The following is a 14,524-nucleotide window of genomic DNA, read 5'->3' on the forward strand; positions in this document are numbered from 1 at the left end:
AGAAAAAATGTAAAACTAAATTAGGAAAAACATCTGGCAGCAGGGTTAGGGGAGAAGGTAAGGCAGGTAATCACCGGACAGAGCACTTAAGTGCCAATAGTCAAAGAAAGCCCTTCAGACCACATCCTTGTAATCCCATCCTAAGGGCAATTTTCTATCAATAACATGTAAAAATCTGGGTGGTCAATTATTTTTTTATTTTATTTATTTATTTTTTTTTGAGGCAGGGTTTCTTTGTATATCTCTGGCTGTCCTGGAATTCACTCTGTAGACCAGGATGGTTTCAAACTCAACAGAGATCCACCTGCCTCTGCTTCTCAAGTGCTGGGATAAAGAAGTGGGTGCACCACCACAGACCAGACTGTTTTGATACAGGGTCTTACTGCATAGACCACCCTGGCTCAAACTCAGAGACCTGATTGCCTCCACTTCTTAACTGCTAGGATTAGAGGTATGCACAAATAGACCTGGCTTAAGGGCAGATTTTATGTTACCTGGGCAGAAAATGAGTTAACCTGGCCCAAGTATAATCACCTGGGCAGATTTACAAATCATCAAAAGCTGAGTGAGAAAGTTAAGACTGCAGGTGACTTAGCATACACGGCACTATGAAAAAAACACTGGTATACTATGTTTATAGAACCACTAGCAAAAAAGGCATCAAGAAAAGAACAAGTGTATAGACATACCAGGGGCCACCTCGAAGACAGACTATGCTGGGAAGAACACAGGTCTATAATGCCATTTTCTTCCTTTATGGGAAACCTAAGGTGTTTGCTATTCTTAGTACTTTTAGGCTGCTTTCCACCCCAAAACATGTTTTTTGTTTTTTTAAAATCTTCTAATCTTATTTTTAGTTTTTAAAATCATGCATATATATATCTACGTGTGGGTATGATATGCCCAAAAATGCAGGTGCCTGCAGAGGCCAGAGGTGCTAGATGCCCAGGAGCTGAAATTACAGTTAAGAGCTGCCTGATGTGGGTGCTGGGAACTGAAACCTGGTCCTCTGGAAGAACATCAAGTGCCCATAATCATTGAGCTCTCTCTCTAGTTCTAGTCTTGTTATATAGCCTTGGCTGGCTTGGAACATGCTATGTAGACCAGACTGGATCCTCAGACTTGCAGCAGTATGGGTGGAGAGTTGGCTCAGTGATTACAAGCACTGCCTACTCTTCCAGAGGTCCTGAGTTCAATTCCCAGCAACCAGATGGTAGCTCACAACTATCTATAATGTGATCTGATGCCCTCTTATGGTATGCAAATGTACATGCAGATAGAGCACTCATATACATAAAAAAGAGAGAGAAAGAAAAGAGAAAATTTTGAGGCTGAAGAAATGGCTCAGAGGTTAAAAGCAGTAGCTGTTCTTCCAAAGATCCTGAGTTCAATTCCTAACAACCACATGGTGGCTCATAACCATCATGAGATCTGGTGCCCCCTTCTGGTGGGTAGGCACATATGCAAGTAGAACACTATACATAATAAATAAATAAAAATAAATAAAAAACTTGCAGCAATCTTCCTGCCTCTGCCCCTTGAGTGCTAGGATTATAGGAATGCACCGTCATGTACAGCTTTTCCAAAACAAAGATTAGTTTCACAGGGCTACACAGCAAGACTTTGTCTCAAACAACAAACACATACTGGCTTCAACTAAATTGCCTTTCAAGAGTTTTTTCAGGCTGGAAATGTAGCTGAATGGCTAAACACTTGCCTAGTTTGTGTGAGGTCCTAATTCAATTTCTAGTAGGGGGAGGAAAATCAATCTGTGTAGCCCCCTGTTAAGATCAAGAGCATGGCTGAAGAAATGGCTTGGCAGTCAAGAGCACTGGCTGTTCTTCCAGAGAATTAGGGTTTGATTCCCAGCATCCATCCATCCATGCAATTCACAACCATTTTTAACTTCGGTCTCAGGGGATTCATCTCCTCCAGCCTCCACAGGCACTGCATGCACATGGTATATACATATTACATATACACAAGCAAAACACTCACACATATAAATGAAAAGACAAGCCAGGCAGTGGTGGTACACACCTTTAATCCCTGTGCTTGGGAAGCAGAGGCAGGTAGGTCTACAAAGCAAGTTCCAGAACAGCCAGGACTATGCAGAGAAACCCTGCCTTGAAAAACCAAACCAATCAAAATACAAACCAGGTGATGAGTACTCAGGAGGTAAAGACAAATGTAGTGAGTTTCCTACATAGAGTTCGCAGACCATCAACGGCTACAGTTTGAGGTAGGTTCTAAGAAAGAAAGAAAAAAAAGGACCAGGGTTTGATGCTGGGAATCAAACCTTGGTCCTCTTGAACAGCCAGTGCTCTTGACTGCCAAGCCATTTCTTCACCTATGCTCTTGATCTTTTTTTTTAATGCTCTTGATCTTAACAGATTGATTTCTCCTCCCCCTACTAGAAATTGAATTAGGACCTCACACAAACTAGGCAGGCATTTAGCCACTGAGCTACATTTCCAGCCTGAGAAAACTCTTGAAACAAATAAATGAGAAACAGAGACAAAGACAAACAGGCAGACACACACACACACAGAAGACTAATCAAGAACACAAAAGACTTGACTCTTCAGAGTACAGATCAGACAGAAGAGACCTGGCCAGACCTGAGGAACTTCATGGTCAAGGTGCCTAATTTCACTCTAAAGTGTCGGGGCCTCAGCTTGGTACTGCTGTAACCAGGAACCCCTTTCCAGCCCTAAGGTCTCCAAAATGGTACCCCAGGAACATATGGATTTTGCAGTTGCCCAGACCTGAACCCTTGTCACAGAGGTGGGGCAACCAGAAACATCAAACAAAAGGACATGAGAACTTAAACTGTACCCCAGCCTATCTATATCTGCTCTTAACTCTGCCATGAGGTGTGCATGCTCATGTCTACAGAATAATTCACAAATCCCCCAGGGACCATGATATCTGAAAGGCCAGATTAAAACACAGCAGGATGGATTCTACCAAGAAATGCCGGAGCATAGATAAAATGGGTCAACACCAGTTAGGGGCTGTTTTTACACCAGCTATAACTACATATCCAGGAATATTATGTAGAGCACAACTCTCAGAAATATGAATGGGCAGGACAAAAGGAGGTCAAAGATGTAGCGCTATCATTGGGACCAAAAGGGTCTAGCCCAGCAAAAAAAAGCTGAGATACTTATACGCTCTCTATACTCCTCATTCCTCTTAAGCTGCGAATTCAGTACAGAGATCTGTTGAGGCCAAGGTCTCACTCTTAAGAATCAGAGTACCACATATGCCAAAATCAGTTCATGTAACCCATAACAACATGTACCACAAATTTTTATACTGGATTGGGGTCTGCCCCATTACTCACTACAAAGGTGTGAGCAAGTATGTGGGGAGAGCAGCAGGGAAGCTTCTAGAAGCTACAAGTAACAGCCAGTGATGTGTTAAGCCAGGTAGATGAAGGAACAGAATAGTCATAGTCCACTGGTTTGGTGTGGCCATTGAGACCAGAGAACATGGGTGTAGTGTTACCTGCTCTGAAGTAATAATTTGAGGCTGGAGAGATGGCCAGACATCCCACGAAGGCTCCAGAAACAGTACCCTGACGGTCCCTAGCTTTATATTTTTTAACAAGTGTCAGTGGTGCCCCTACTTCCAAGGTCCACGTAACCTTGGCTGTTTAGGATCTATCTGCTTTAGCAGGGAATAAAGGTGCAAGGGACTAGCAGTTCTTCTCACCATTCTAGTCATGACATTTAGAAATGAGGTATCAGAACTGAGAGAAAGGATGTTCACAGCTGGACCAGGAAGGAGGAAATGAGGCCCAAGGGGGACTCAGCAGGGGCCAACATCAGGTGCCATTTCAGTGCCAAAATCACAAGTAGAATTTGGCAAGAAATCACTAATAAGACACGAATCTGGTCTGCAGTGAAAACATTTATTTTACAACAGCTATCTTTATTTAGATCAACATTTAGACAAGTCACCATGCAGAACCACCACAGCTTTCAGCTTGGCCCTTGGAGGGACACCAAAGTCAAGTTAGCCTGGGCTGACAGCAGCTTGTACCCTGCTGTACACGGACTTCAGCAATGGGTAAAACTAGTACAGACTTGCCATGCATTTGCCTTTAGCTTTTAAAATTTGTCTTTAAGTGAAAACTTCTTCCCCCAACTAAGCATGAGACACTTTTCTAGAAAATGTATCTACCAACAGCACAGCCTAAGGGGCACTTGACCCAGGCCTTTTCTTGTCAGCAGAGGCTCTGCCCAGGTTACCCTACATGCACCTAGGTTACTGATTTTATCTGGTGTTCATAAGATTGGTCTTAGTGTTTCAAGAGAGGAGTTTCTAGCCATGTCCTAGACCTCATACACTTGAGGGCCACGTGAGTTTTGTATAGTGCCCAGGGATCTATCAGGTATGGTCACCCTTGTCCCCACATATAGAGCTGAAGCCAAATTGCTGGTCAGGACCTACTCAGTGCATTCAGGTCCATGTGTCTATGTGCACAGTAAGTTTAGGGTTTCCTTTTGTTTTGCCATGAGACCCTACCCCTGCCCGACAATCCAAGAAACCACAGGCTGTTTTGGAGCTGACTTTTATTATACTTGTTGCTTTGCCACCAAACAGCAGCATGACAGGCCTGCTGTGTGATATATACATATACACATATGTACACACACCGACACACACCACAGCCCACACTCACAGTATGTGACAACACACACCGTGCTTGTGAGGACAGTAAAGATGTAGCTTTTGCCATTTCCATAGAAGGGTAACTCAATCAAAACAAAAGAAACAGGCCAGTGCTGGGACACATGAGTTCACAGCTCAAAACACTGGAAAAAAAAAAAAGAGATCAGTCATGTTTTACACTGTTCACAGCTGTTCCTCAATAAAAAGTGCACTGCGGGCCAAAGGAGGATGGTCATGGCCCACCAGTTCTCCAAGAACCTACACCCTCCAAGAACAGCTTGATTAAGTCACCATCTCTGGAGACCACCAGCTGTACCACTGGCAGCTCCTTTGCACAGGTTCACCTGTAATAGAAGCCATGAGTGAGCAGGACAATGGGCATTGATGTGAGCAAACCCTGGCATCTGAACATTTGAGAAGAGACTGGCTTGATAATTCAGGAACAAATCCAGCAGTCATCTTGGGAAAGTTTCCTGCTAACAACAGTAAACACTGGTTTCTTTCTTCTTTTGGTTTTTTGAAACAGGGTTTCACTGTGTGTGGCCCCTGCTGCCCTGGAACTAGTTCTGTAGACTAGACTCACAGAGATCCACCTGCCTCTGCTTCCCAAGTGTTGGGATTAAAGGCATTTGTCATTACTGCCCAGCCTGGTTTCTTTTTCTAACAGGTCCCTAGTGGGTGCTGGCTGTGTTAACTGAACATCAGAAATCTAGGAAGGGTCATAAACATTGCACAGAATTATCTAAAGTAATTTTTCAAAATACAGTCAAAAAGGAAGACAAGGAAAGACCACATCATTGAGCACAAACAGAAATCTATACTCCAGCAGCCTTGTTGAGATGGGCCCCTGGGGTCTTTCCCAAGTACTTTCTATAAGGTCCTGAAGGGGTAGCCACTGCACTGGATGAACTTCCATGGACTCCAGCACTCCCTTGGCAATACACCACAGCACCACCTACACTGCCTACGAGTATAGGAGTTAGGGGAGTGTGTGTGTGTGTCTATATTTAATAGTACTTGACAGGAATAGTCAGGCTGATCCTGGGGCTCACCAGTTCTTAGCTCAGGGCAAATAAATCAAGGAGACCTTAGATCAACACAGTAAAACCCTGCAAGGTAGTATGTATAGGGACAGGTCAGGGAGTTTACTGGCCTTGGCAATCACTATTATCACCTTGAAACTGTTCTACATTGAAGATTTCAAGTTCAACATGATTTGTTTAGCTTTACAAATTCCAAAAGACACTAGGTTTAACTCCTGTACCTAACAGCATCACAAGTCCCAGTTCAGGACCTGGCTTACTAGGATGTGAGGTAAAGGGCCACAGAGCTACATGCAGGAGGGATATGGCATCAGATTGTAACTTTCTACTCATCATCTACAGCTCTGGTTCCTGGTCACTGTGGGAGAAGGGCACCAAGACCCCAGCACCTGCTGTCCAGTGACCTCTCTTCTTCCTTTGTTCCAAATATGGGCCAAACAATGGAGTTCTTATTCTTCTACTAGGTTGCTTTGTTTTATTTGAGTCAGGGTCTAGCTGTGTAATCCTAGACTGGCCTACAATTCAAGGTCCTCCTACCTCAGCCTCCCTAGTGCTGGGATTACAGGCATGTCCCACTATATTTAGCCATAGGTACGACATTTACAAATTATTTAACCGATTATGTTAGTGAAAATCCCTAAAAACCCTTTAAAGAACAAAACCAACAAATCCATGGAAGGACTCTGAAGCCAGCTTCTGGCTCATAGAATTCTGCTGTAGGGTCAGCGGGGAACTCTGGCATCAGTGTCTCCCATAACCTGGATGTGCACCCTCAATCACTGCCAGGGTTGTCCTCACAATGCTGCCTCTTCTTGTAACTTCCTGTCAACCTGTTCTGGTCCCTGAAGGCCCTGGTGAGCTGGGGCCAGGAGGTGGATGGGGTGGGCTTCAGAAACACATGGTGGTTTGTCTGGGCCACTGAGCCACCACATGAGCCTTCTTCTTCATCTGTACTGGAAATGCAGATAGTCAGCAGCAACCAACAGGAAGGTTCTGGAGGAACCTGGCTCACTGATGTCTGGAGCAGCTAATTCAGCTAACTGTAAAAGGGCAGGTGGCTCCAAATTCCTGGTAACCACATTTTTCAACTCCACCTACCATGGTACCCTGTGACCAAGACTGGAATACTGACTGGAGAGAGGTTCACAAAGGAATTCTGTGGCCTGGAGCTGGCCTCCCAGGTTGAGTGACTGTCACCATAGCTTCCCTAGAAGCCAACCCTTCTGAGCCAGGAGAACCAGGGTCCAGCCACCTGCTCCAGGAACCCAACACTCCAGCTCTGCCAGAGGCCTTGATGATGACAGGTGGAAGCGAAGGCAAGTGGGGTGGATGGAGCTGTGGCAAGCACAGGGAAGAGGTTCTGGATCCTGGGCACTCAAACTCTTTATAAGCAGCTACATGCCACCCACAACTGGACTCAAAGACTTTCTGACTATGACTAAGTGGCAGGTGCTACCATTTGTGGTTCTTAAAAGTCCAAAAAAGATTAAAAAGGCTGGCTTGAAGGAATGTGGAAGATGACCCGGGAATGAGGGAAGGAGGCTGTGGCCCCGTCAATCCAGCTTTGACCTGGAAAGGTGCAGAACAGAGACAAATGATTTCCCACACACCAGCAAGAGACATGCCTCCAATGATAGGCTCTCAGTCTACAAGGCCAGAAGACCCAAGATAAAGACATTACACAGAGTGTGCTTCCACTTTCAGAAGGGGCATACCTGCACTCTCCACAGCAGATCTAACAGGAAAACTGTCACGAGGCCGAGTGAGATGATGCAGAAACCCTATGACAGCTTCCCAACTCGAACACCGTGCAAACGACTGATGCTGGTGGTGCCTGGAGGATGGGGCCCAGCTCCCTCCTTTGCAGGTGAAATCAGAACCCTGTCTGCAGCCTCGAGGATGAGATCAGAGCCATGGACTAGACCATGTCACAGGACACAGAGGCCAACATGGAGATGTAGCTCCAGATGCCTACCTGACTCCTGTAAGCACAAGGAGACAGCTGAACCTTCACTGGACCCACTTGGCTGAAAACCCAAGAAAGCACTACCATCCAGTTAATTCAGCCCAGCTATCACGTCCACAACACAGACACTGAACATAACCCATACATGCTATTAAAAAAGGATAAAACAGAAGAAGACCGTAGCTACACTGCTTTAAATACTGCATGCTACGCACTTCATGTATCAAGAATTGACAGGTGGGTGGGTTTAGAGGAGGTGGGAGGGGCCTGACCAGCCAAAGCTGGTCAGGTTGACAGCTGCCTCCCCATCTCAGTGACTACAGTTCATGATTCTAAGGTTGCAGTGGCCAGGTGCTGATTCATCCTCTAATCACAGCCTCTCCTGAATTTAGTTGAACCCGTCGGTGTGGTAGCTGGGATGGGAGTCAGCCGTCAGCTGGGTGGTCTCTGTGGCAGATGCTGGCTGTATGACGATCGGTGTGTCTGAAGCCTCTGAAAAGTAAGCAGGCAGCCTCATCGCACAAGGGCAGCAGCCGCATTGTGTGCCCATCGACATGGTCCTTGCATCACATCATTCGGCCACCTGGACAGACACTCAGGGGAGAGGCTACTTGCTGACCTCCACCCAACACACTTATCTCAGTGGTCTCAGGTCATACCAGCCCAGGCCCTCCCCACCTGCCTGCCTCCCTCCCCACCTTTGGTCCCTCAGATCTACGGCTACCAATTCACGGGCAGGAACAGCTCCCTGCACCTGCTTTACCTCAAGTGTCCACGTTCACACCTCAACAGTCCCAGATGCCACCACAAACACTCTCGGCACAGTGTCAGTGCCCTCCTGTTTGACAAGACAGTTGACACCGTTCAGGGCCAGTGCTGGCTCCACCCCACACACTCACAAGGTCCTGGGGTGGGCACTCACCCCTTTCATCAGACTGCAGCTGTGCCTCCAAGTCTTCAGGGGATACGTAGAATTCTGTCTCCTCACCCTCAGGTGCCTTAGGCTTGCATTTCCCACAGCAGCAGTTAAAGCAACAGCACAAACAGCAGCAGCAGTAGCAGCAGGTGAGGAGGCCACAGACAACGAACAGAGCCTGGAAGAGAGAATATTGGCACTGTAAGGGCCCATAGGCTATAACACAAGAACTTCCCTGAAGAAGATAGGACAAGAGCTGCAGTGTATACAGCTAATGCTAAGGGTATCCTACAGAAGAAGGCTGTAGACAAAGAGAACTTGCAGGGTAAAAAAAACAGAATAAACAGAAGCAATAAATAATTTTTAGAGACTGGATTGAGCACAAGCCATGAGGTTCTATTGTGTTTGACTGCTTTTCTGAACTCAGAAAAGTGAAGCTTTCCTTTTCTTCTCTATTTCTTTTTTATTCAGATGTTGGCCAGAGCCTAAGTATGCTTTTTCTGGTACTTCCTTACTCTTTTTCTGAAGGCTCTCTCCCAATTTTCTGCAATGCAGCTGACCTCCACACCTAACTAAAATGGCTTTCTCCTTCTAAGTTCCACCTTGAAATCTATAATGGACTTCTCTCCAAAACTATGAAAACTGAGGACTAACTAGTAAAAGCCAAAACCAGGCTTTTTATACCTAAGGGCCACATGGCAGTTCACTCTGACTCTGTCTATGGCTGACAGATGAGGGAAGCAAAAAGGCTATTAAAACAAATGATGTTAAGTCAAGAGTTTCTAAAGTCATATTTTAAGTCTTCCATGCTAACAAAAAACCTGCCCACACCATGATGAAAGAAACGTTTCCTATCTCAATCTTTTTAATAACAACATGCATCAGAGAAAATCATGTTAATGCAAATGGTTCTGGTCCAGGTACATTGTACCTGCCATGAACAGGCCAGTGTGTCAGTTGCAGAGCTCACAGAGGACAGCCCCAGGCCAGAAACCATGTCAAGAGAATGGAGACACGTATCTTTCAGTGTCTGCAGGCCTACTGTATACTAGAATTTTTAATGCCTTCAGTGTGGCAGCTCACACTGACTGCTCCATCCTCACCTTGGCCCACCAGCTGGAGAGCACGAAGTAGGTGTTGACGTTTTCCTCCCCAAATTGCTCGGCCACATAGAGCCCCAACGAGCCGTACTTGTCATAAATGTTTCTTTTCGTGGCATCTGTCAGGATGGCGTGGGCGTTGTTAATCTCCTTAAACTTCTCTGCAGCCTCTGGGTTATCAGGGTTCTTGTCAGGGTGATATTTCAGGGCCAGCTTCCTGTAACCAAAACCATTTTCTGGCTCTACCTTGGTCTTGCATTTCTCATTTATCCATCAGAGTCCAGGGGAAGAGATACTTACCCATTATCATTTCATTTTTCAACTTTCCAGAGATCTGGCTCATCAGAGTCAAAAGAAGTCTCTGTAATTGCTTAGGGTAATCCTCCCTACTAGGATACACGTACAAGGGAGAGTCCTGAGATACTAAGGGTAGGGCACAGCTTACAACATTCACTCCTGCCAAATCCTAGTGTCCTGGCCAGCTAGCAGAACATTTGGAAAATAAGCCAATGGCAGAGAAATGTATAATGTTGACATTTTAGTACAATACAAGTAGAAGACCACAGAAATGTCTGAAGTAAAGCTGTCCCACCCCCTTTCTGGGTTACCATATGGTATTACACCTAAGAGATACAGTCTTCAAGTCCAATCTAATAGCCACGACAAGACAGACAGACAGACAGACAGACAGACAGACAGACAGAGCAACCTTATAACTGTGTTAAAGTACAGCAGTTAGCACTAAAGGCTCCCCCATCTATGCACAGGGTTCAGACCCTGATCCTGTGGTCTGGGGAAAGTTAGCAGTATCTTCCAAGTGTGTTTTTTCTTTCTTTCTTTCTTTCTTTCTTTCTTTCTTTCTTTCTTTCTTTCTTTCTTTCTTTCTTTCTTTCTCTCTCTCTCTCTCTCTCTCTCTCTCTCTCTCTTTCTTTCTTTTTTTTTTTTCCTGCTAGGGAACATTAGTTTAACAGTTTTTGTTTGTTTAGGAAAGGTCCCTCCCTACATAGCTCTGGTTGTTCTGGAATTCACTATTGGACGAGGCTGGCTTCAAACTCATAAATATCTGTCTGCCTCTGGCCCCCAAAGTGCCAGGATTAAAAGCATTTACCACTATGCATGGTCAGTGTAACAGTTTTAAGTCTGAGGATTAAACTATGAATGTAAGGATGAAACATAACTATTAAAGATCTGTCTGAAAAAAAAAAAGTATGTCATTGTTCTTGGTAACTTACAAAGAAGCCATATGAGGTCTTGTGTTCCTCTGGGGAACACAGCTGCTTACCGATAGGACTTTTTAATGTCATCTGAGGTTGCATTCTTGTCCAGTCCAAGAACATGGTACAATGATTCCCCAGAAGTAGAGAGTGAGCGCTGCCTCTGGTCAGCCATGTTAGGTTAATCTATGAGAGAAGATAAAGGAAAATATGGAAAAATTTCAAAACCTGGGCCAGCAAGATGCTTAGTGAATAAGGGCACTGATGTCACGCCCAACAAGTTAAATTTGATTCCCAAAACTCACATGGTAGAAGAAATAACTCCTAAAAGTTATCCTCTGACCTCCATAAGTATGCTGTTCCCCCTCCCAACCCCTAAATAAAATATGTGGGGGCCAGTTTCTGTACTACATATGAAGTGTTGCAACTACTTAAACAGAGTTTAGAAAACTGAATATGTGTTAAAGTTTAAAGAAAGAAAACAATGCTACATAGTCTGGCATATGCCTATAATCTCAGCTTTTTGGGAGGCTGAGACAAAATGATCTCAAGTTAGAGACCAACCCTATATTTCCATATCAAAAAACAAATTAAAAAATACCTTGTTTTTAAAACCCCACAACAAAACCTTAAAGAAATAAAACACGAACAAAAAGCTTCAATTATGATGAAAACACTTCATGAGCTTCTTACAAGACCTTCAGAAAGAACTTCAGCACCCACCAAGGAAACCCTGAAACCCAAGCCTCTGTGATGGATGAGGAAACTGAGCCCTGAAACTTACAACAACGTTCAGAACTTACTTGGAATGTAACTTATTTTTACTTTCTTATTATTCTTATTTTCATTAAGTACTTCTTTAGCTTCTATTAGCCATATGACCCCTATATCTGTTTTTAATTTTAGAACTTCTCCAAAAATGTTTCTTTCCATATAATAAATCAATAGTGTTTGCACAAGACTCCCACCTATCCTCAGAACACTGATTAAGAGTTATCTATATTCTTATCTCCTGCACTGTCATTCTTGAGATTCCAAATAAAGTCCTTTTACTTCTGCAGTGTCTGGGTATTAAGTGATTGACAAAGCAAAAAGCAATAAAACAGAAACAACAGAGAAAATTTAAAATGCCAAGAGTTGATGCTTAAAACAAACAAACATTTGTGTGTGTGTCTGTGTGCGCACACAGGCGACAACACATGTGAGACGGTCAGAGACTAATCTGTGTAAGTCCATTCTCTCCTTCCACCCAGGGATTAAACTCAGGTCAGTAGGCTTGGCCTCAAAGGCCTTCCTTATCATCAAGCTTTTCTCTGGTCCAAGGGTTGACTGAAAACAAAAATAAAAACTGAGGGCAGGGGATATAGCTAGAGTCTGCCTGGAGGCATGAGACACTGGTTTCTATCCTTGGATCCTGAAGCCTATGTGAATAGGTAAAAGACAAATTTGGGATTTACTAATTCTTACACTTTAGACAAATAACTTAATCAGGCTTATGTATAAAGCTTTCATAAAAACTCAATAAAAATATTCAAGGGAAAATGGTGTCTGTACTTGGTTGGCACCCATCAGAATGGTGCCCTTTGCATGAAAATATTTATCATTTCCAGTAATGTATGTGTGCATCTATGTATTGGAAAGTGCACAGAGGACAGGTGCCTGCAGAGGCTAGAAGCATTGGATCCCTTGAAGCTGGAGTTATAGATGGTTGCCAGCTACCCAACATGGGTGCTGGGAACTCAACTTGGGTCCTCTGCAAGAGCAGTGCAAACAACCACTAAGTCTTTTTTCTAGCAACCGTTATTCATCTTTAAATCTAACCCTTTAGTTGTAACCTTCAAAGTATCTTTTTTTGAGGCATCAAACTGAAACTACCTGTAATCCCTGAAGCCAAGCTAATAGCTATAACACACATGCAGAGGACCTGGTGCAGACACATGCAGGCCCTGTGCTTGCCATTTCAGTCTGTGAGTCCATGTGAGCTCTGCTTACTTGATTCAGTCGGCCTCCATCCTCTTGGTGTCCTCCATCCCCTCTGACTCCTAAAGTTTTTCCTCCCCCTCTTCCTTGGGGTTGGCCCATCTCCGAGGGAAGGGACCCAATGGAGACCTCCAATTTAGACACTCTCTCTGCATAAATGTGGGTCTCTGCACCGGCTCCCATTTGCTACAGGAGGATGCTCCTCTGATAATGACAAGGCACCAATCTATGAGTATAACAGAATATCATTAGGAATCATTTCACTGATTTTCTTTCTTTCTTTCTTTTTTTTTTTTTTTGGCCAGTCATGTTTGGTTCTACCCTAGGTTTCTGGGTTATTCAGTCTCCAGTTTCTAGCCATCTAGGCAGTGTAGGGCATTGGTTCCCTCTTGTGACAGGGACATCAAGTTAAACCAAACATTGGTTGGCCACTTCCACTGTGCCATCACTGCCCCAGGACATCTTGCAGGCAGAACAGGTTGTAGGTGGAGGGTTTTGTGGCTGAGTTGGTACTCAGGTCTCTTTCTGTAGCCTTCTCAGGTCAAAGACGTTAGACTGTAGGAGTAAAGGCTCCTATCCCAGCTCGACCTCTGTACACTCAATGAGCTAATGTGGAAGTTGTCCTTGGCAATGGAGCCCATTGTCAGTTTTCAGAGAGTGACCTTCTGTCCTAGCATCAGTCAGGATTGTTTAGATCCATAGATCTCCTAGGCCAACAATCCAACCAAATGTAACCCATTACCATCACTGGGAAGAAGCCTTGTCTAGCGGCAAAAGATGGCCAGTTTAGACTCTGCACCCTTCATCACTAGGTGTCTAGGGTCATCTTCATAGATTCCAAGAAGTTTCTACTGCACTAGGTTTCCAAATGCCCCCCAATCTCCTCACATTCTCTCCCTTCACAGCCCCCTCAACAGATCCCTCCTGCTCCCACCCCCAGAATTGTTTCTCTTCCCCTTCCCAGGGAGATCCATGCATCTCCCCACCATAACCCTACTTTTCACCTAATCTCTAAGGTTCTGTGGGTTGTACCTTAATTATCATTTATTTAACAGCTAATATCCACTTATAAGTGAATACATACCATATTTGTCTTTCCGTGTCTGGGTTACCTACTCAGATTTTTTTCCTAGTTTGTATCCAATTGCCTGCAAATTTCATGTCATTTTCTTTAAACTGCTGAGTAATACTACATTGTGTAAATAAATGTACCACATTTTCCTTATTTAGTCTTAAGTTGAGGGACATCTAGCTTGTTTCCAGTTTCTGGCTATTCCGAATGATGCTGCAATAAATATAATGAAACAAGCATCCTTGTGGTAGGATGGAGTCTTATTTGGATATGTGCCCAAGAGTGATAAGGCTGGGTCTAGAGGTAGACTGATGCCCAGTTTTCTGCGAAACTGCCATACTGATTTCTATAGTGGCTGTACAAGTTTGCACTCCCACCAGCAATGCTCCCCTTGTTTCACATCCTCACTCATCATAAGCTGCCACTGGTGTTATTAATCTTAGCCATTTTAACAGGTGTAAAATGGAATTTCTAGGTAGTTTCAATTTGCATTTCCTTGATGGCTAAGGATATTGAATGTTTAAGTGTTTCTCAGCCACTTACGATTCTT

The 14,524-nt window shown here is 44.2% G+C and overlaps 1 protein-coding gene across 5 annotated transcripts in view; it reads right to left on the reverse strand.

Annotated features, from left to right (window-relative positions):
* Nucleotides 1-4,566: 4,566 nt before the first annotated feature.
* Nucleotides 4,567-14,524, reverse strand: part of Dnajc5 (DnaJ heat shock protein family (Hsp40) member C5) — a 32,884-nt gene continuing 22,926 nt past the window's right edge. For 4 of the 5 annotated variants that reach the window (XM_055596065.1, XM_055596064.1, XM_055596066.1 and 1 more), the window contains exons 2-5: nt 10,991-11,108; nt 9,712-9,925; nt 8,615-8,786; nt 4,567-8,184 (exon numbers count right to left, since the gene is read on the reverse strand). In XM_055596065.1, the coding sequence (XP_055452040.1) occupies nt 8,081-8,184; nt 8,615-8,786; nt 9,712-9,925; nt 10,991-11,097 (597 nt within the window). In that variant the 5' untranslated portion in view covers nt 11,098-11,108 and the 3' untranslated portion in view covers nt 4,567-8,080. Of the gene's footprint in view, nt 8,185-8,455; nt 8,531-8,614; nt 8,787-9,711; nt 9,926-10,990; nt 11,109-14,524 lie in introns of all 5 variants that reach the window. The other variant, XR_008718878.1, reaches the window with a different exon arrangement.

Source organism: Psammomys obesus, unplaced genomic scaffold, assembly GCF_907164565.1.
Source record: "Psammomys obesus unplaced genomic scaffold, mPsaObe1.curated_primary_1811, whole genome shotgun sequence".
NCBI classification, from domain to species: domain Eukaryota; kingdom Metazoa; phylum Chordata; class Mammalia; order Rodentia; family Muridae; genus Psammomys; species Psammomys obesus.